Below are 20,500 nucleotides of genomic sequence, written 5' to 3'. Positions count from 1 at the left end.
GTAAACTGAACTACATTCGCACTGATGTACATCATCGCGCCACACCCCCGAGCTTCTCGGTGCAGCCGAGCGATACTTCAGTTCCAGGTCAGGCCTGATTGATTCTCCAGGTGAGGTGTTCAGACTTGGGAAAATGAACTGATATGTGAGTGATAACACAATGGAAGTCTGTCTGCAGCCGTGATCACATCCAGACATTGTTTCACTGCTGCCAGAAGGATCCTCAGAGAGAAGTGAATGTCTAGATGTTGAATTGTTGAGTTTTTTAATTTGTAGTTTGTGAAGGATGCGTGGCTGGTGTGTGCTTTCAACACAAAACCGCTCATGCTTGTGTTATGCAACTCATAATGAACTGGAAATCGTTTATTTTTGTAATACAGATTTTTATTAAATTTCAACAATAAGTTAAACAACTTTATTTGCAGAGTCTCAAAATCCAGTCACACACATCTGTCAAAAAAAAAAAAAAACATTGCAGAAATATTTTCCAAATGAAAGTTGTTGATTTCCAATGAAGAAAGAACTAAAAACTTTCAAGTAAAACTAAAAATGGGACTTCATCCAAACAGAACTCATATTGGGTTCTGTCTTCTTGGTTTTTTTTTTCTTCTGGAGTGCAAAATTACAAAAATAGATTTCTTTTTCCACTGGGCACAAGTTTAATTAAATGCAAATCAAATGAATCCTTTGAGGGTAGAAAAAAAACAACTTTTAAACACGCTTAAATAATGGCATAAACGGTGAATGCAGTAACGTGGAATGTTGATGAGCACCAGTAGTAATTTCTGAAGCATTGCGTGAATGCCGTCAGTGACATTTTTACCTGAAACACAGTTAGAAACACAGTGACCATCGGCACACTCGTGCGCTACAGCTATCTGCCAGCAAAGCTCCCAGTGTGAATGAATGGATGGTTACCATGACAATGTTACATCAGCATTAGAAAAAACGTGACAATGTACAGTACGGATAATTCCTGGAAAGATGTTGGTTTTGAATCTAAAAACAAAAGGATCAAAGAAGTGTTTTTCTTCATTTGTGTATCTTAAAAGCTAATTACTTTTGTCACCTCCCTTACCGCGCTACACTCTGTTTGACAGAGATTCTTTTTTTAATGCAATTAATTATTCTTTTAAAGCAATCGCTTTAAAAAAACCGCATCGGCGAAACGTCTGGCGCACAAAACAACATATGACAAAAACAAACACTTTGGAGGGGGAAAAAAAAAGGCAAAGCATGGTTCAAAAGACTAATTTACATCGTAATCACATGATTCAAGGATCGATGAAAGACACTGCGATGTAGCGGGTGCCGTTGGTGGTGGGGAGGCCTTCGTGGAGGTGGGTCAGTCGACCTGGGTGCATGAAGCTCCAGCCTTTCCTTGGTGACTCTATGGAGCAGTTATACCTGTGGAAACGGCAGCCTCCACCCTAAAAAAGGAGATCGAAAGAACAGATTAGAACAGAAAGTGGTTAAGATTGGATTATCAGCTGTGAAATCCTGTAAGTCATTGGGTTAAGAGTATTAAAGGGGAAGAGGAATAAGTAGGAAACTTAAGATTACATCCCATTTGATCACATCCAGATGCTCCAACATTGCAGCATTCTCATTATACAAATGTTTACCTGAAAGTCTGTGTCTTTGTTATTGAGGGCGATATTGATGGTGAAGGTGGAGGAGTCGTGGTGGGGCCTCAGGTATGCCTGCCTCTCAGGTGTGTATTTTACCACAAAGTTCATTACAGCGTAACCCTGCCACAAAGAAATGCATCATGTAGTCGACAGTTAGTGCATCTTTCAAAATATCTCGCGGAAAATCTGTCCGCAGCTACCAAAGAATGTCACATGCATGTAAAAACAGGCCAGACTGAAAAGACTTTCCACTGTTTCAGCTTTCGGGCAAACAGAGGCGGGGTTCACAGTCTTTCTTTCACCACCGAGTCCCACTAACCTTTGTGTAATAGCCGGAGAACACTTTTAACGTGACGGGTGATATGAACTCTCTGATGAAGTGCAACCACTCTTTATCAAACCCGATTTGCTTCATATGAATGTCATCCGTCGGCACGGTCTCGTAGCCTCCGGAGATCCGCTTGTCCTGGGAAAGAGGAGGGAAAATAAAGGCCGGTGTGATTAACGATGGAACAAATGACCCGCCGTCCCCGAAGAATGTGACCACAGCTTTCAAAGTGATGATGTGAGTGTGCATGCGTGTTTCAAACCGCAGGCCGCACTGTTGTCGGCCTGTGTGAGGCCCAATGACCCGCGCAGTCAGAGTATCTGTGCACATTCGCTCTCCCAGGCAAACTTTGCGACACATTAATTGACCAATTTCAAACTACATAAAACAGGCCGCATGAATTAGACACCATAAAAGTAAAGCACAACATCATAAGCCTTTATACTGTTGTGTTTAAAGGGTGGACCTGCAGATGATGGTAATAAAATTAGTTATATGCTCCATACGCTAATCCTGTGTTTTTGTGAGATTGTCTATGACATGGAGATTTAGAAAGTAGCTAAAAGAGAACAGGCCACGTTGTACACACGACATCTGGGACACATTTAACCCTATAATTGGGTGTTTAAAGGTAGCTTGAAAGTAGCAGATGATTCAGCGATCGAAGGCAACAAAGACCAGGCTGCTAAAACAGACTTTACAGCACAGCATGATGCGCCGTTTCCTTCCTTCCACGTCTTTGTGTTGGTGTTTGGGTCTGATTAAGTACAAAGGCACACGTAACAAAACACTACAATGACGCACTAAAGGGTTCATTTATCATTTAACTCGGGCAGGAGAAATTAGTGAGTGCTTTGTTTCTTTTATGCTTACGAAATAAATGACAGCAAACGGCTTCTTTTAAAGGTTAGAAAGTGAGATCTGGTGTCTGGAACTTGGCTGGCTTTCGGAACACACAGTAAGACGTGTGTTAGATAGGTAACCTGTTATTATGAGCATTTCATTGGTGGTATTTAGCGCCAAAATAAGTCATCGAGTGAATATTTTAAAGAAAGTTTCGAGTAATTTATCGATATATAATTCTAGTGAAAGTGAAATGTTGCTTGTTTTTATTCACTTATTTGAAGGAAATAAACTAGGCTGCGTAACTTCATCAGAACGTGGCAGTATAAGCCATGCTAAGGTTGGCTGTGATAAAATTCCTCTTCTCTAAAAGCAGAAACAGAAAGTTGATCAGTCAATGTTTGCCATGTCAGAACTTGCTTGAAAAAGGCGCTTCCATCTCTGATAAAGTGCATTAACTCTTTTCCAAAAACCACCTCAAGCGTACTTCGAAATTTTGGTGAAAATGAGGAGGTTTTCTTCAAAATATGGCAAGTAAGTGTTTGTGACCTTTACTATCTTATATCAGAATGATCAGAATCCTTTAAGATTGTTTTTAGTCAGACTAGTCCCCTTAGCAAATGATAGTATGCTCATAAAGACATAGTAAAATATGTATATATATCTTACTATGATGATAATAATGTTATTTTTTATCACTAATTGACTAAGAGAAAGTAGTTAACTATATGAAGCAAGTTTTCAGTAATTTATTGAATGATAATTCAGTTAGTAGTCAAGGTTCTATATAGTTCTAAAGTTAATTTAGACCAGACTTTTAAAGTGTTGCAAAAAACAATGCAAGTTAGGCTTATTATTATCTTTTTACGGTATAATAAACTATATAATAAACTAGGCTGCGTAGTGTTGTTAGAATGTGGTGTTACAGGCTGCATCGGCTCAAATAAAATTCTTCTTCTGTTGAACTGGAAGGTTGCCAGTCATCTGAATCCAATGTTTGCCTAGCCTAGCTTAGCTAGACTGTATTCCCGTTATAAGGGATATACGGGAATACGGTCTAGCCCTCCTCCATTGACACATTTTGACAGGTTTTCAAGCTCCGAGCAGATCAGACCGAACCAATCAGAGCACCAGAGGCGGGAGTTAACGATGCGTCATCTTCAGGGCCGAGTTGGCAACCGCAACAGAGCGAGGTTTCTCTCGTGCGCTTTCCTCTGTTTTGCACGAGCTGAATTTGTCCTTAAAACCTCAACAAGAAGCAGCTTTTAAAGCTTTTCTTTTTAAAAAGGATGTATTTTTAATTCCGGCAGGCTGTACGATAGAATGCGTAATGCTGCCCTCCACTGTTGAAAGGGAGAGCTTAGATTTTCCTCAGGACCCCTGTATGGCAAAGGAAGCTGTTAAAACTACAAAACATCATGGCGGAAAGGCAGTTGTTAGGTCGCTTAGTGATTGCGTCACACATGTGTTACGCTGATTGGCTCTCTCCAATTCAAGCTGTGATCGGTAGTCCCGCCTCTGGGTTAGATTTGGTTCAATGGAGCAGTTCCAGTCTGACTTTATGTGTATTTGTAATACACAATATAAAGACTGTCTGGTCCCCAGGCAAATGTTTGCTATGTCTGAATGTATTTGGAAAAGGTGTTTTTTTTCCATCTCCCGTTAACCCTTTTATGAGAAGACACAAACCACCTAAAGCAAACATATACTTTTTTTAACTTTGCCATTTCCATCAATCTTTTTTTTTTAATCTGATAAACAAATATGCACATAAAAATGCATGATGGAAACATAGCTAGCTAGTGTTTGAAATGTTTTTCTATGTCATATCATGATTACCTGAATCTTTTTCAATTTTAAAACCTTGTGGCAAATTTTAACAAGCTCACACACGAAAATACAATGATGGCCATGACAAAAAATGATACCTAATAAGTGCCTTCATGTTAGCTTTAATGTGAGAATTTTTGCATGTTAGACTTTAGCTCAAAGCACTGCTAGCTGTAGCCTCACAGCCCTGCTAGCATCACTATTTAGCTCTTATTAGCCATTAAATAATGACATCTTCACCTCTGGCAACATGTGGTGGGCATTAGGTCTGGTGGTTTGACATTTTTTTAGCTGAAACAATTATTTAATGGGGCAAAAGTAGTTAATGGAGAATGAAAATAACAATTATTAGCAGCAATAATATTATTCTTTACACATTGCTGCACTTACAAAAGTGTGTGAACCAGAGAAAAAAGAAGCACTGTGCTGTCCCTGCAGCGTGATGACTGCTGTTCTGTGTTCGGGGAACCTGAACTAACAGTACTGACCTCATGTTTGCCTCCCGACCATGAGCCGTAGTGCTCCATCTCCTCGACGATTTCATCACAAGCCTTCACCGAAAAGACTGGGAACCAGAACACATCTGGACAAGGCTGGAACAACAACAGACACAAAGAGACTACTGAGAATAGACTTGAATCACACCTTGACCTGGAGCTGTTGTGACTGTAATGTAATATCCAGTAATGCTGAAACCACATGTTGGGATTTCTGTGCGACATTATGTCATTCTGTTACACTGTCTGCAGTATATCTTGAAAACATGCAAATATGCACATGTTAACACAAACCTGCTCCAGGAAGTTCTCAGTGAAAATGCGAGTGTAGTTTTGGTGGATGTATTTCTCCTTCCAGTCCTGCAAGTAGAAAGAATGTTTTTGGACTGTTTGCTGACCTGCATACCTCACAGAGCTAATCCCTTCCCCCCGAGGGCATTTTCCGGCTTGCCAAATACAGTAGTGAATCACAAAGCCCTATCAGTCAGGAGCCTTATCACACTGAAGTCATTATTTCAGAATTGTTTCACATCTGTAATCCTTCCATTATGGCTAATAACCTTTACAGGTGGCTTTTGTTTATCTCAGCTTTTCAGAAAAATAGCTTCTTCTTTTTTTTTTTTTTTTTTCTGGAGCGTGAAGAATAATGAGAGATCATAATGACTTACCACGGGGTTTTCAAATATCTGCCACAAGTCGTTGTTGTAATGAGAAATGTTATAATTGGCTGTGGAAATGAGCCTCCCAAAGTCGTGACGGTTGGTTATGTACATGAAGACTCCCTGCAGTAAACAGAAAAAGTTTGTTCAGTTTCATAAAACTTAGAGAGGCAAAAAAAAAAAAAATCTCCAGTGTCTCAACTATATCTCTATAACTATAACACATGCAGCTCTACAGTACATGAGCACTCATCAGTGGTTAACACTGGCATAAAACCTGAGAAACTGTTACTTGTGGCAAACTACTATAAAGCTTCATTTGCACAAAAATGAGAATAAAGTCTGATTTAAGTGTGTTTGAACACACTGAAATCAACTGTTTTCAACTTAGATGGAACCAAAACAGATGTAGATATCATATAAATAATCTACGATTATTTATGGGTGGGGGGCTGCAGGGATGTTGGTGGGAGAGGAGAGGAGAGGACAGGGTCGGGCAGTGAGGGGTGAGGAATGGGAGAACAGGAACAGAGGAGTGCTCGGGACAAAGCGAATCCAGGAATAATATTCCTTTTACCGTGAAGCACGGGGAGAGGGTTGTGTAGGTGTGAATTTGGACTCACTATCAGACTAGGCTTTGCATAAGACAAAAATGATTAATTAGGGATGGTTTTGCAATCTCCTGGTGTGCATTTCCAAAATGCTAATGTACAAAATCATTTTGTGCAAGCTGTAATTTAGACCAGATGCTTTATGTGAGAGAAAGTGAGATATTGCTGGAGCCTAGTCTGAGATCAGTCAGTGGGTTTAGAGGGAGCAGCTGTTACATATGTTTGCTGTAAAGTTTTTGCTGTTCAGGGTAAAGCATCAGGACAGAGGACTTGCATGTGGACTGACTCTCTAACCTTCTTTTCTCCTCCGTGATCTCCGCTCGGAAATGAGTACAAAGACAGGACAGAAAACAGGTCTTTCTCTTTCTAGCTGACACAAATCTGGTTTAAACCTGAACTCATCACAAGCCAAAAAAAGGTCAACATCAATTTCCAAAGAGCTGCCAGTCATCCTAATTTCTTATGCAAGGACAAAGCCAGCGAGACAGACAGCAGCTCAGTATCAAAATGTTAACTATACGTGTGTAACTTCCCAATCTGAAATCATAAATGGTATATTCATGTAATTTCCAATGGAGAATGCATGTAGGAAAGACAAAAATTCTATGTTATCATTCATCAGAAACCTACAAATTTACAGAATTTACCCTCGTGCAAAGCAATCTTCCATCAAATCATTTACAAGTCTTTTGCATGAGAAAAGAGTCTGCCTATGAAATACATCAAAGCTCAAATCAGCTTCTGATTGCTAACCCATTGGAAATGGATGTTTGACAATACAAAGTAATCAAAAACAAATGGAAACCTTTGGGGGCCTGAGCATATGGAATGATTCCGGAGAAGGGGAGTCTTTTTCTCTGTGACTGGTCTAAAATAAAGGAGAAGCATCATGTAAATACGATAACATGAAAGATTATTTCAGAATAAGAGACAGGGTGACAGTTGAAATATACATGTCACATACATAGGAGCTCAGGAGGAGAGGAAATGCGCCTGCATGAAGCAAGAATCCCTCTGAAGCTGATGTTTTTGTGGGTTAACATGGGAAGAACGCATGCTGGGGAAAGGATCAAGCAATCCAAATTTAGATTGACTTTGGATCAGGCGTGGTAGTAGTTAAGTGCTGAGCGCAGGTGACATGTCAGTGACATGAAGCACAGCTGGGCAAAGAGCTTAAAACCGAAAAGAAAATGTGTAACAGATGAGAGAAGTGTCGTCAGATTGCCAGCCAGGCGTTGCAACTGGTTGCACTGACTGTGGTCATGACAATGAGGGCAAAAGAGAGGGGAGGATGATGGGATACAAGTGGAGCAGAGAACCTTAATGCACCATAGAGCAACTATAAACAGAAGAGGGTCATGCCTCGATGACGGACAAAAACGAGCACTCATACTTGCCAGTCTTTGGTTTCCATTGAGCTGTTGACTTTTACCACCAGTTACATTTTTAAACTAGCTGTGCTGACTCGTTCCGGTACATAAATACAGAACATTTATTTTTGAATTTAAATATCCCTAAACATGGCTATGACCCTATGCAGACATTTAAACATTTAAACATTCACAGGACGTTTACAATCCTGAGACAAGAATCCCTTAAGATGGCGGCTGTGCCTTCTCACCATTTCTCTGGCATTTCTACACAAAGCCATATCTGGGTCCAGTTTCTCCAGAACAAAGTAGTTCCTTTCTTTCAGCTCATTCCTTAAGACACTTCCCTTGACAAGGTACACATGTGCCATGTAAGGAATGTTCCACACGCCCCTAGAAATAGCAAAAGACAGAGAAAGGAAGTGCGCATTTTGCAACAACCGTCAAAATTCTTGGAGTGCTGGAGGAGATTTTTGACATTTCATCCCTGATACCATTTATGGTTACAAGTGTGGAGGGTACTGGAGAGCTTGGTGGTGTGTTTAAACAAGGCTACATGTCAAATGTGGTGCTGATTCTTTTGTCTACTTGGTCAAAATACATAGCAGACAATTTTTGCTGGTGATTATATTTGTGTTTCCACAGTGGTCGGTGAATGTTTGTTCCTCTGTGCCATCTGGATGCTATTTTTTACTTATGTTCAAATACAGACAGAAGTGGTGAACTTGACTATAATGCTTTTCACACCTCAAGCTTGTGAATAAATCACTGCTTAGTTAGACGGCGGCTTTGAAATGGATGTAGCTCAAAATAAAGGCTTGTGGTTTATGCTAAATGCGATCCGCTGCAAGTGTTTTTATTTACAGATCCATCACTAACATGCAGATGCATCAAAATGCAAAAAAAAAAAAAAAAAAAAGGCCATATCTCTGTGCGACCTGATTGCCCTTGAGACTTACACACGTTTTCTCTGCACAATGTCAACATAATCCTCGGAGCGAGCGTAATAACCGTCCAGACTCAGGGCTCCCCAGAAGTTGGACCACAGCTTGCTGTGACGAGTGACAAGGGGACCAATTATTTTTCTGTGGGGAAGCAGGAGACAAAGTGGAGAGATGGTAATTCTGTCAGAGCAGATAAAACTCAGTGAATCTCACAGGCAGGCAGCCACCTAATGTGTTGAGTCTTTTTTTTTGTGGTAAAACCAGTGTGCTGCATATTAAAGATCAACCCTCTAGCTGGAAAGTTACAATCACTGGCAAGTCACTGACAGATTGTAGAAATGAGTAATGCAAACCAGACCTGTGCATCATGGTGGAATGAATTCAAGTGAATGTAACGGCTTTCTTGTTGCAGCAGGCTTTAAAAGAACCGAATCTGGTCTATTTCTTAGAATTTGCATGAAATATAGAAGCACAGGATTTTTCCACTGCTGTTCTTTTCGTCTTACAAACCAAAAACCACATTGAAAGTGTATTTTTTTTTTCTATTAAATAAACACTGCAGACTTAAAATAATTGAACCATAAATCATAGCGTATGGATGCAAATGGACGCGCAACAGTATACTAATGGCGAATTTTCTAGGTTGAGATAGATTGGACTTTTCCTCCCGCAACAGCCCCTGCGCCAGCAATGAATTCTCATGCTGCCTTTAAATATCCTAGAAAGGCTTTTGCTTCGCATGCCTCCAATAGATCACAATACCATGCCACAGCCACAATGACATCTCGTTTATGGGAAGCTTTCTTCCCCATCATGAGCTACAGAGGAGAAAAAAGGGTTTGCATGTTTGTTTTTTGTATAATGCAAAGTGGCATTTCGGGGTTAGTGCGACAGACTCTTTCACTATTTCCATGTGGCCAGGCAAAAAACAGGAAGCCAGAGCAGCTTATTTTAAAGCTTTAATTCACTTGACTGTAATGTTCCTGTGGTTTTGCCACTTGAGGGGTAAATTGAATGGTTCAGTGATCACAACAACTACCGAGAAGACTGTTTGAAAGGCTTCCAGTGCGGCTTCTGCTGCAGCTGCCGTGTCATTACCTGTTTTGCTCAATAAGGAGCTTCACCGTCTGTCTGTTGGTGAGCATGACGTCGGGATCGATGCTGAAATAGTAGTCGCACGTGGCGTCCTTACGGCAAAGGTCCCTGATGGAATAAAGAACAGACACGGCACAGCAAATAGTAATTTTTCAATCTACAGTGGATTGCAGTCAATGAAATACATGGAAGTAATCAGTGTCACAGGTTCAAATTTATCAGCTTTTAAGTATATGATGCCAATTTACAATTGCAGAGTCAGATTTCAAACCGGACTCCCACCGAGTATCTTTAGACCTCCAGTGGATAATGCGATCTTGATTAGAGACTGCTAATAAACCGTCAACTTCTTCATTATAGGGCTGTCGTGACCAGTGTATTTAGGCATGCTGTGCTTTGGATGGGATCTCTGTGATGTGGCCTTACAGATTGAATTATTAGAATGATAACAGACTATTTCTCAACATTGAGCAATAAATGGAAAGCCCATAGACAAGCAAATGAGGATAGAAAGAGATTCCACCTGTGGGACTGCCGCCTCCCACAGTATATCACATGGAAACTCCTCTACAGCCCAGCAAAGGGAGGACACATTATCAAAACCCCACAAGAGATAAATATTGAGCTGAAAAAGTTCCCACCAAACTGCAAGAAATTTCTCAAATGAACACCTGGATGTCAAGAAAGTCCATCACGGAGAGTGAGGCATCACCAAGGGAACAAGACATTAACTCTGCTAAATATTTATGCTTTTCTCAGCTACAGCTGTTTTCCTAAACCGTCACTATGCAAGCACCATTTAGATGTTTAAAAGTAATTAATGGTTAATCAGTGGTGCCACAGTGGATCACAAAACTCAAGGACAAGTTGAATCACGGCTTTGGAGACATGGATCGAAGAAAAGAAAGGAAAACTGCCAAACAGTCACTGTCTCCTGCCCCCTTTACATGAACATACATCCATGTATCTTGTTACATCAACTCTGTGTTGAGGTTTAGGGAGTTATTCCACACAGAGGTGTTTTTTCAGTGTCATTCCTTTGGGTTTTTTTTGTCTAAGTAGCATTTCAGGATCATTTTTTTTAAAAATTTGCAGTATAAGACAGTACGATTGGCAGAGGACTGAATTCTCCAAATGTCCTTCTATTTACTTTAAAAAGTAACTGCGGCAGTAAAAACTGTATTTCGCTCTGTGATGGCTAACCTTCCATGCGGATAACAGATCGACTATGGATCATTACACTACTATTAATGGTTGCCAACAGAACTTTCATCTGGTTTCACCAATTTTATTCTTCAAACCACAGATTCTGAAGGATGATATATTTATGAGCAGCATACATACATGCCCATGTTCCTGGCCTCTCCTTGGCTCAGATTTTCTTCTGGTCCCACAACCTTGAAACTGCTGAACACATTCCTGTTCTCCTCCCAGAACCTCTGGATGTGCTTCTCGTGGTAAACCTCCTGAGCAGGGAGCCAATATTAATGGATTAAAAGCTACATATAAGGAGACGTGTTGTAGAGATCTCACGGAAAAAAAAACAAACAGAAGAACTTGTGAGCAGCTGCATACACTCACATTGTTGTGAACAAAAAGTTGGAGTTTTTCCTTGGGATAATCCAGGGTCAGCAGACGCTGGAAGAATTCGGGAAGAAATGGAGTCGGCTGCTCGATGAATACGCCAACCAACACGTTTGGATACTCCTGTTTAGATTAGAGGACAGACAAATTTTAAACAAGTAGTCATCGTGATGGAACACTATTTAACATAAATCACAGAGGATTTTGACATTTCAAGTCTCATATAAACAAACAGGGAAGTTGCTGCAGATGTCTTTGCCTTAACGCCACTTACTTGGTCTTGAGCAACAGATTTAACCCCAGCAATGCAAGTATTCTGTGTCACAAGTTCACATTTACAATTAATGTGATCTGTGGATAAAATTATTGGATATGTCTTGCTTCTACAGAGTAGGCCAGCTGACGTTAGGGGACTATTGAAGTCCCACTAGATAAAGTCCCACTGGGTAAGCATATTAAAAACCCATTCTCAAAATGATTGTTCAGACAGCTGGGACCAAAAAGAGAATTAAAGCAAAAGACAAAGAGAAGAGAGGAGGAAAGACTTTCCCATGGCACTCAGTTCCAGCCCACACAGCTCAGTCTGGACTGCTGATCCTCTTGACCAGTTCACAGCAAAGGTCTGGGCCAAGGATGAAAAGGGATCCGAGTAGAACCATCTAATTTGTGAGTTCCGCAATGACTGTGTTTTAGGCACAAGAGGGGGAAACTCATGCATCAATGTGAGGTTAAATTGTCACATCAAGACAGTGGACAGGCTGAAGAGTGAAAGGAGTAGCGTAAAAGGCAGTATGCTAAACTGAGGCTTTTTTTTATTATAGCAGAGAGAAGCAACACTTTGACTTTCATTAAACACAAGAGACTAAACTCCAGTGGTGCAGTCAGTGAAGTGGTCTGCCTGGCACTTTTTTTGGGTCTTTAGTGGTGTGAAACTCACAGTGACCTCAGTTCAAAAGTACACAAAGAACCGTGCAGGGTTTCCTGTGAACTACGTTTAACCAACAAGAAAGGCCTGGGCACAGTGTGGCCAGTGTTTCCACATGACCTGATCTTCCAGAAGTTTTTGTCCCAAACAAACAGAGGGGCAAAGTGGAATGAACTGCCCTCACTAAATTACCCATTATTGAAAAGCAATGTTTTCTGCAATCATTATGGAAGGTCACTGAGAGTAGCTTTAACAGAGATGCCTTTCATGTAGCTGGGTTTGTACTGAATCAGCTCCAACTATTGAGGCACATTTATTTTTGGAGCCTACAGGATTACGGTAAATCTTAAGGGATTTGTGTCTCGATATTAGATTTTGCGACAAGCGCTGTGCTGTTCGTGAACACCTTGATGTTATTAGGGATGGATTTTGTTCCGTCTCGAACAAACTATTTTAAGATAAATAAAGATTAACTGAGATCCTGTGTTGGCTTCGGTGCTCCACTCGGTGACATTCTTGACAGATGCAACCACACAGTCAGAGACGTTTCCTAGTGCCTGCCATTCTTGCTGTCTATACATTGCCAGCCTTGGCTGAACACTGACAAATTTTCAGCGTAACCGCTATAACTTACTATTGTGGATAAAATCCCATACTGAGGAGCCCACTAAAAGGCAGCCTGGTCGACAGTGACACCCCTTTAAATGAGACCTTCTGAAAACCTCAGAAGCCATATCCTGCACCACAGCCGTGCAATGCTTCCTCTTGCCCAAGAAGTTCCCCTCGCACTTATGCTCTTTTAAGAGGGTCCAAGAGGGCAAACAGACACATAACCTGTTATTGCTGGAAGGAGAGTTGTGCGGCACCAGGAGTCTTGCTTATCTGTTCAGGAGTTGGACTCCTCTCCTGCTGTCTAGACAGTCGGTGATGGACGTATGCTCATGCTCAAAGACCTGGCAATGTTTCATCATTTCCAGTGTCCGCAGAACTGGAGGCTAAAGACAAACTTCCCACAGGAAAAAGGACAGCAAACAGAGGGAAAAAGGCTTAATTCAAAGCACTTACTTTCAGCTGAGACAAATCCACAACATCGTCATCACAGTGGCTGCAGCCGTGTTCATAGTTCCAAGCGTTGGGGACGTAGTTTCCCAAGTAGTTCAAGTACATCTGTGAGGGAAAACATTTAAATCAGGTGAATGATTTATTTTTTTTATGTTTCCACAGGGTTCACATAAAACATGTTTATGATGTGTTTAAAATAACCTCCCCTGGAATACAATTGTGGATATTCAGATTTATAGTAAGAATGAAGGATGACTGGGCAGAGTCGCTTACAGTTCAAACAAAAGACGTCAGAGTTTTAAATGTCTGTTGTACTGAAGCTTCATTCTGCTGTAATCATTCTTTCTCTACTTTTCCGAAGTCATCTCTTCCTCTTGAAGTGAACTTGGCAAGATAACTGGGAAATTATAATAAACTAATGGTCATGCTTCCAGCTAGACAGCCCACGATGGTCAGAAACCACTGCTAGGACATGGGTTCTTTCTGTGATGTGCCATTTACTGGGCTTTTCTTCCAGCTGTTGAGGCCTCTGGGAGGAATGACTCAATAGTTTGGTGGGTTTGGTTCATTACCAAGGAAGACCAGACACAGGCAGTGGAATGAAACTTTTCAGGAGTAAGGGGAAGTAACAGACCAGAAAAGAACTCCACAGAATGATAGCAGTATCGTACGGACATCCTGCTTTTTAGCTTACTCTCTCATTCTAATTTACAGAGAGTGATGGCAAAGAGAAAATGGGGAACACATGGGCAGATGTGTTACAGCCTTGTTTTGGCCAGACCTCTCTCCTCCATTTAATATATAGCTGGGTTTTAGAGCTGGGTTTACTGGCAGGTATTTCGTGATAAATGCTAGTTGGGCAAAAATCTAAAGGGAACAGGCCAGCAGGACTCATCTGCAAGAAGGGAAAAGTTCAGTAATGCAACCTAAAGCCAGTGTTTGTATTGAGGATAATTAACTTGAAAGCATGTGTGGTGAGCTATAAGCAGGCTGCATTAGATGCGGGTGTGATTTCTTACTCACTTTGGTGTTTCCGTTGCCATGGACAACCACTGGCAGAGAGTCGTATGCTGTGTTTCTAACTCTTACTTGGCCCGTTCCAAACTTCAGAAGCACTTCATCTGCCAGAAAAGGGAAACACGAGACATTACAGGCCAGGTTATGAAAATTGACTTTCCATATGTGCAACAGTGAAGGTTTACAACTTCTAAATTCCCAAACCTGCAAGTCCTCCCATAAATCAGAGCCAAGCAGTAAAAATGGACTATGATGAGGGTTGGTACATCAAAACCTATTTCATGAAGAGTGCTAATCCTGTCACTCGCACGCTGAGTTTAAAATACACGGATTAGCAGGGAATTCAATTATAGAATTCAGTTTTTTTTCATATCTTACCAACAGCTCCGTTCAAGTTCTGGAAAATCTGGCACTTGTGGTCCAAAGTCATGTTTAAAGTTTGCTGAAAGACACAAACACAGAGATGTTTGCTCAGTCATCCCAGATAAGTTTCCCAGATTAAATGTTGGCCTTGATGCATGATACTCACTCGCTGCAATGGATCCAAGTATATTTTTGTGTAGAAGAGCTGGTCGTCGTCATTGTCGTGGAGGTCCCACTGTGAAGCTATTCTGTTTATGTACGGAGCGTAGCCAATTATACCTGCAAGTAAAAAAAAACAAAACAAAAACAACGTGAAACACATATACAGCTGTAAAGTATGGGGTGAGAGACGTTTACAAGGTCATATACAACTGGCAGCCTGCTGGTGACAATTATCTGCTGGCTCCATGGTCTAAAGACTTCATCCTGGAAAGCGTCAACGCCTCAAACAAAGTGTGATTTTTGGCAATTATCCCAAGCACAAATGAAATGGGCAGAGTCTTTCTCTTCCCACAGTCTGTAGATAGAAAGAGGTGCTATAATGTGGCATAAGAAAGCTGTAATCTACAAGTCATGACTGTCTCATAGCTCACTGCTACTTGAACTTCTGCAAATATACCTGCTACTGTAGTATGTCGCACACTCTAAATGTATATTCTCATCGCAATCTGTACTCCACTTTCCCCCTGTGTCTCCTCTTTCTCCTTCCCTTGCTGACGGACACTGACCACAGGGCCAGATTGCAGGGTTTCGTTATGTTGCTGGTGTGCGCCGTTTTACATCCCATCATTTAAAGAAAGCCTCAGACACTGTAAACAAGTCGACGGATAGACATGACATAATCCAAATGGCAGGAATGAGAAAAAAGGTTCAAAGGGAATCGTCAATCAAGTGGACATTTTATGCAGATCATATTGCTGGTAGCCGGACCTCCTCTGCTGATCCTGGGAAAATGCTGGGAAGTGTATGCGTTTTGGTCCAGTCCTTATAGGAAAAATCAGTGGTCTGTACTGTCCTTTAAGATAACACAGTGTAAAATAATCTCACTGCAAAGTTCCATGAAGCAACAGAATTTGTTTTTCGTACACGTGGGCTTGGATGGACTTTATGTTCCAGAAAACAATTTTATGAATAGCACTTTTGGTGCTGAAGTCTCGCCAATGGTTTAAGGCGATTAGTTTCGAACATTATCAGTTTGGATAGTGAATTACCTTTCTTCAGCATGTAATTCCTGCTGCTAGGGGTCTCAATCAAAACATTTCTAAAAGATGTAGGTTAATGCAGTAGTGGGGGATCATGGGATTTGTTGTCTTCACCTCTACCTCCAGTGAAAATTTGATTTCTATATGAGGTAATGTATATGAAGTTTATTCATGCTACGTTTAGTCACATGTATTCATGCCACGTCAGCCCATTGTAATGAATTGGCCACAAGTAATAATAAGTAACGTAATGTCATTTGCAGAAGAAGAAGATGATGAAGAAGAAGTCTGTGCAGAACTACTAACCAAAAACCTAATTGTCTGGTGATTTGCATTAATTGTATCTAATTTATTTCTTTAGCATTTTATTTTTACATTTTTTTGCATTATTAAATTTGATTATAATATTACATAATATAATATTACATCTGCTACAAGAGCAGAAATATTTGTAAAGGAAATACTTGTAACGTTATGATACATTGTTGAATATAATTTACCTGTATTTATTTTTAAAAAATCATTCAGCTTTCTTTAAAAAATGGACATTTTTAGGATCGATCATATTTACAGGGTTTTTAATGTAATTTTCATGACATGCAAGTCTCTTTATCTTATTTTATTGATGTTATTGTGTATCTCCAAAATATAGGAGAAAATGAATTGAGTAAAAAGTAAGTATTACCAAAATTTTTTTCTTTTTCTTTAATGTAGCATTCGGTGTTAACTCAGGCAAAAGGAAATGCCATTAGGCTGGATAAAATAACGACTTCTGTGGATTTCCTCTTGAAGTTGATAAATATGTAACACTATGATAGTAATTTCTTATACATTTTTAAGCTGAAAATGTTACATTCTATGCCTTTAAATAAACACATGCAGCCACACACAAACGTAGCCCTTATATCTTGATTCCATCTCTAGGAAATCGTACTTTCTGAGACACAGTTGTGTGTGTCCAGATGCTATAGAACATTCTGGACTAGTCACTTGGGCGGTAGCTCTCGGAATGCAAACAAAGCCTACAATTTTATTCAAACTGTGGCACATTTGGGGGCCCAAGACAAATCCACATGTCAAGTCAATGACAATGAATGCTAAAAACAGTCTGTGATCAGTCGGAGACAGCGAGGCTCCAATATGGGAGGTCAGACCAGGCTGATGACCACAAGGAAAGCAGTAATTCAATGTCCTGAAGACACTGAAGCATGCAGCCAGCCAGGCACTGGATTATGCATGAGACCTTACTGTTATTCTTCTCTGCTTTAAAAATGCACAGAACTTATTCTTTTTTAGCATGTTCATATTTAACACAGGTATCTGTAGGCTCTGAAGAGCGGGATCACTAAATAAAATACACAAAATGAGAGAAGAAAAGTATGCAGTCGATATTCACATGAATGGGCTTCTACCAACTCTCGGCACTGCGGGCAGAAAATACCTCATGGAGCAGGTTTACAGGGAAAATATCCTTCTATTTTACAGCAAGAGATAGCAATAAAAATCTGTGGGTGTTATATTTTAAAGCGAACACCAGTCTGTTGCCATTCCTCAGAGCTCCTCCAACACTCTTTACACTAATAACACTCAAGGCAAACTGCTGCTTAGCCCCCACGAATTCCAACACGGCCTGCAAGTCTTCAAACTCTGACAGCTGATGGTGGAATGTATAAACCCCTGTGCAGCCATGGAGTTGTGATGGTTAGATGGGTTTACAACACTAGTCTAGACCAACATAAGACATCTCGACACATAATATAGATGAAATGGGCACAATTTAAACCAGTTTTAGTTCTAGCTGTTGCTTCTTGAGCCTAATATCATCTCCAGAGTTGTATTTACACTCAGGTAGCTATTTCACTAAACTACTAGGACTGTTGATTGATGCATGAGTTGTGATTAATCTTCAGGTAAATGTGAGGCATGGCGGTTTGGGTTACACATCTGATCAGAGTTAGTTACACTCTCTGCATAAATGTGTAGGCAGGACATTAGCAGAGCAGCAGCAGCAGAGAAAGCATTCAGACAGGATATTTAGTGGTAGGAAACCGACATGCTCAGAGCCGAAAACATAATAACTGCAGTTATGCACTAAAAACACACTGAAAATAGTCTTTCCTGCGTTAGACATCTGAAAAATGTGGCGGAAAGTCACACCTTTAGACTCAGGTCAATTTTCTTTCACTTTCCAAAGTGCTAACACAACATCATAACAGAGATTAGACTTTCACAGGTCAAAACATTTGGGCATTTCGATCATATTCTGAATTTTTCAAACCCACCTCCAGAGTTGAGGTAGCGCTTGCCGCTGCGGACTGAAGGGTACTTGTCAGCTAGTCGTTTATCAGGCCATATCAGTCCCTCTGCAGCAAAAAGCACTTTGTGATTGGCTTGCTGGAACTTCCTGAGAATCTCTTCTGGTCCTCCAGCAAAGATGAGATCATAGCTAAAAGGGAGGAGTGAAGATGAAATACAACAGATCATTATCATCTCATTTATCTTTTAGGAGCAGCCTTTTTCTCGAACATGCTTTATCTTATATCTGACACACAACCTGGGCCTCTACTTGCCCGAGACAGATAGAAATCTCAATGTAAACAGATGACATTCTTCATGTGGGAGCATTTGCACAGACAAGCATTCTGGGATTGTTCTGGAAAGTATTTCAATGCCAAATGTTAACACACAAAAGCACTTAAACTGTGCCGATGCATGACCCACAGAGTTGTGTGAGAGACAGAGCAAAGCTGTCTAAGGCTTAACACCTTTCATCTCAGGCCTCATGGTGACTTGTTTAAAGACATGCTATTATCCAAAGCGCAGATATTTTAGTGTGTGGAAACTCCTAATGTTTCTGTTGATTTCATCACTTCGAGGTGAAAAGTTAAGAGTAAAAGAGTCGATTCATTTTGGTCACACCATTTCCACAAAGTCATTGACTATAAAGCGCCCTACACTAGATGTGGCTTTGATTCTGTTTGTGTGTCTGTTTACTGGAAGCACTTGTTTAAAATTAGCAGATCCAAAAAAAGAAAAAAAACAACCTAGATTTATATATACAGTATATATACATCAGATTACGTAAAGTGCAGAAGAAGTGAAAAACATGTCATGAGAGGAAGAGAAGTCTGATGTGGGTGAGGAAGACTGTATGTTCAAACCACATCTGGTCGACACATGTTCATATAAGTACCCTCCATGTCTTGTTAACTCATCAATCAAAGCTGTATCTCCAGTATAAAATGACAAAACATTGATGTCAGTGTTTAAAACTGAACTGTGGGACTTTTGCATATAAACCTCTGTTATATCCAAGTCTTTTCCAGATGAGTTCCCAAGATGCTTGTTACATGCTTCAGTGGCAGATAAGTCTCTTTGTATTTTACCGTATACCAGAATCTTGTGTGTGTGGTGACAATTGTAGTGATGGAGATGGAGGAAGGTACAGCAACTACAAGTATGGTGGAACACTAAAGACGTGGCCAAAACGATTTCTGAGGCTCCATTTAGAAAAAAAAATACAAAAAAACACAAAAATACTTCAACAGTAAGAGCACAGCTTGGAGTCTAAAATGAAAAATGGTCAACAGCGATGATGTACGTCTCAGCACACATTGACACTGTTTGTATAAGTACACTGACTGCCAAAAGAGAGACACAAAAGTTCCACACTGCAGTAGTAAAAAGTTTATTAAATGAAAAAATATTTACATTCTTTTTGTCTGTATTGCCTGTGATAGCATCTAAGATGATTAATTAGCTATTGCTGTTCAGGAGTACAACTAACGGGTGGTTTATTTTTTTGCCTTTCAACTTTATTGACAGGATTGTAGAGAGAAGAAGACAGGAAAGTGTGGAGAAGAATGGGGGACAGAACCTGCAGCAAAGAGCCATGGGCTAGGTTTGAAGCCATGGCTGCTGTATTAGGGACTATAGTCCCTGTTTATGTAAACTATGAGGATTAGGATTTTTTTTTAAGGCACATGCTAACTCAAGAAATACTATGAAGATGCTTAATGTCCATTTTTGTAATAGAGTCAAGGTTTGTTTTTTGTGTTTTATGTGATTTGCTGCTACAACACTGCAATTTACAACACGCAGCTTTATTTTACGATGTTGAAAAGCTGTTAAACCTGCACACAGTATGCTCTCAAGCACACTCTGAATGAAAGGCACAAGTAAAAACTTTATGAATGTGTTACCACAGCTGGTACACTATTGTGTCTAACTATCTTTTATATAGAATTATGGCAGCATTAAGGTAGAATTCTGTAATGTCTGTGATAGCTTAGCATGGATGAGGTGCCCACCGTCTGCACACTGTTGACCTGCATTGACTTGGTGGAATGGGAGATGTGTCTGGTGAGCTCTAGTTCTCTTGCGCAGGGAACTTTTTTCATTTTTACCAGAGGCTATGTCCCCAGATTTTGAGAAGGTGGTTTCAGGCAAGGTAGTGGAAAAACACGCATTGACTGCATGTAGTAGTAGCGAATTAGCTCATTGATTTTTGCCGGCTACATCAATTATTCGTTAAACTCT

The 20,500-nt window shown here is 40.3% G+C and overlaps 1 protein-coding gene across 2 annotated transcripts in view; it reads right to left on the bottom strand.

Annotated features, from left to right (window-relative positions):
- Positions 1-577: 577 nt before the first annotated feature.
- plod2 (procollagen-lysine, 2-oxoglutarate 5-dioxygenase 2) overlaps positions 578-20,500 on the bottom strand; it is a 35,555-nt gene continuing 15,632 nt past the window's right edge. The window contains exons 4-20 of one of the 2 annotated variants that reach the window (XM_022207363.2): positions 18,244-18,407; positions 14,926-15,038; positions 14,775-14,838; positions 14,403-14,500; positions 13,383-13,484; positions 11,390-11,515; positions 11,153-11,274; positions 9,812-9,916; positions 8,729-8,854; positions 8,021-8,162; positions 7,205-7,267; positions 5,798-5,911; positions 5,424-5,489; positions 5,121-5,225; positions 1,951-2,097; positions 1,626-1,751; positions 578-1,430 (exon numbers count right to left, since the gene is read on the bottom strand). In XM_022207363.2, coding sequence (XP_022063055.1) covers positions 1,275-1,430; positions 1,626-1,751; positions 1,951-2,097; positions 5,121-5,225; positions 5,424-5,489; positions 5,798-5,911; positions 7,205-7,267; positions 8,021-8,162; positions 8,729-8,854; positions 9,812-9,916; positions 11,153-11,274; positions 11,390-11,515; positions 13,383-13,484; positions 14,403-14,500; positions 14,775-14,838; positions 14,926-15,038; positions 18,244-18,407 — 1,939 coding nt within the window. In that variant the 3' untranslated portion in view covers positions 578-1,274. The remainder of the gene's footprint in view (positions 1,431-1,625; positions 1,752-1,950; positions 2,098-5,120; positions 5,226-5,423; positions 5,490-5,797; positions 5,912-7,204; positions 7,268-8,020; positions 8,163-8,728; positions 8,855-9,811; positions 9,917-11,152; positions 11,275-11,389; positions 11,516-13,382; positions 13,485-14,402; positions 14,501-14,774; positions 14,839-14,925; positions 15,039-18,243; positions 18,408-20,500) is intronic. The other variant, XM_022207372.2, reaches the window with a different exon arrangement.

Source organism: Acanthochromis polyacanthus, chromosome 20, assembly GCF_021347895.1.
Source record: "Acanthochromis polyacanthus isolate Apoly-LR-REF ecotype Palm Island chromosome 20, KAUST_Apoly_ChrSc, whole genome shotgun sequence".
NCBI lineage: Eukaryota > Metazoa > Chordata > Actinopteri > Pomacentridae > Acanthochromis > Acanthochromis polyacanthus.
The sequence above is the reverse complement of the archived record's forward strand: the minus strand, read 5'-3'. Positions and strand labels throughout refer to the sequence as shown.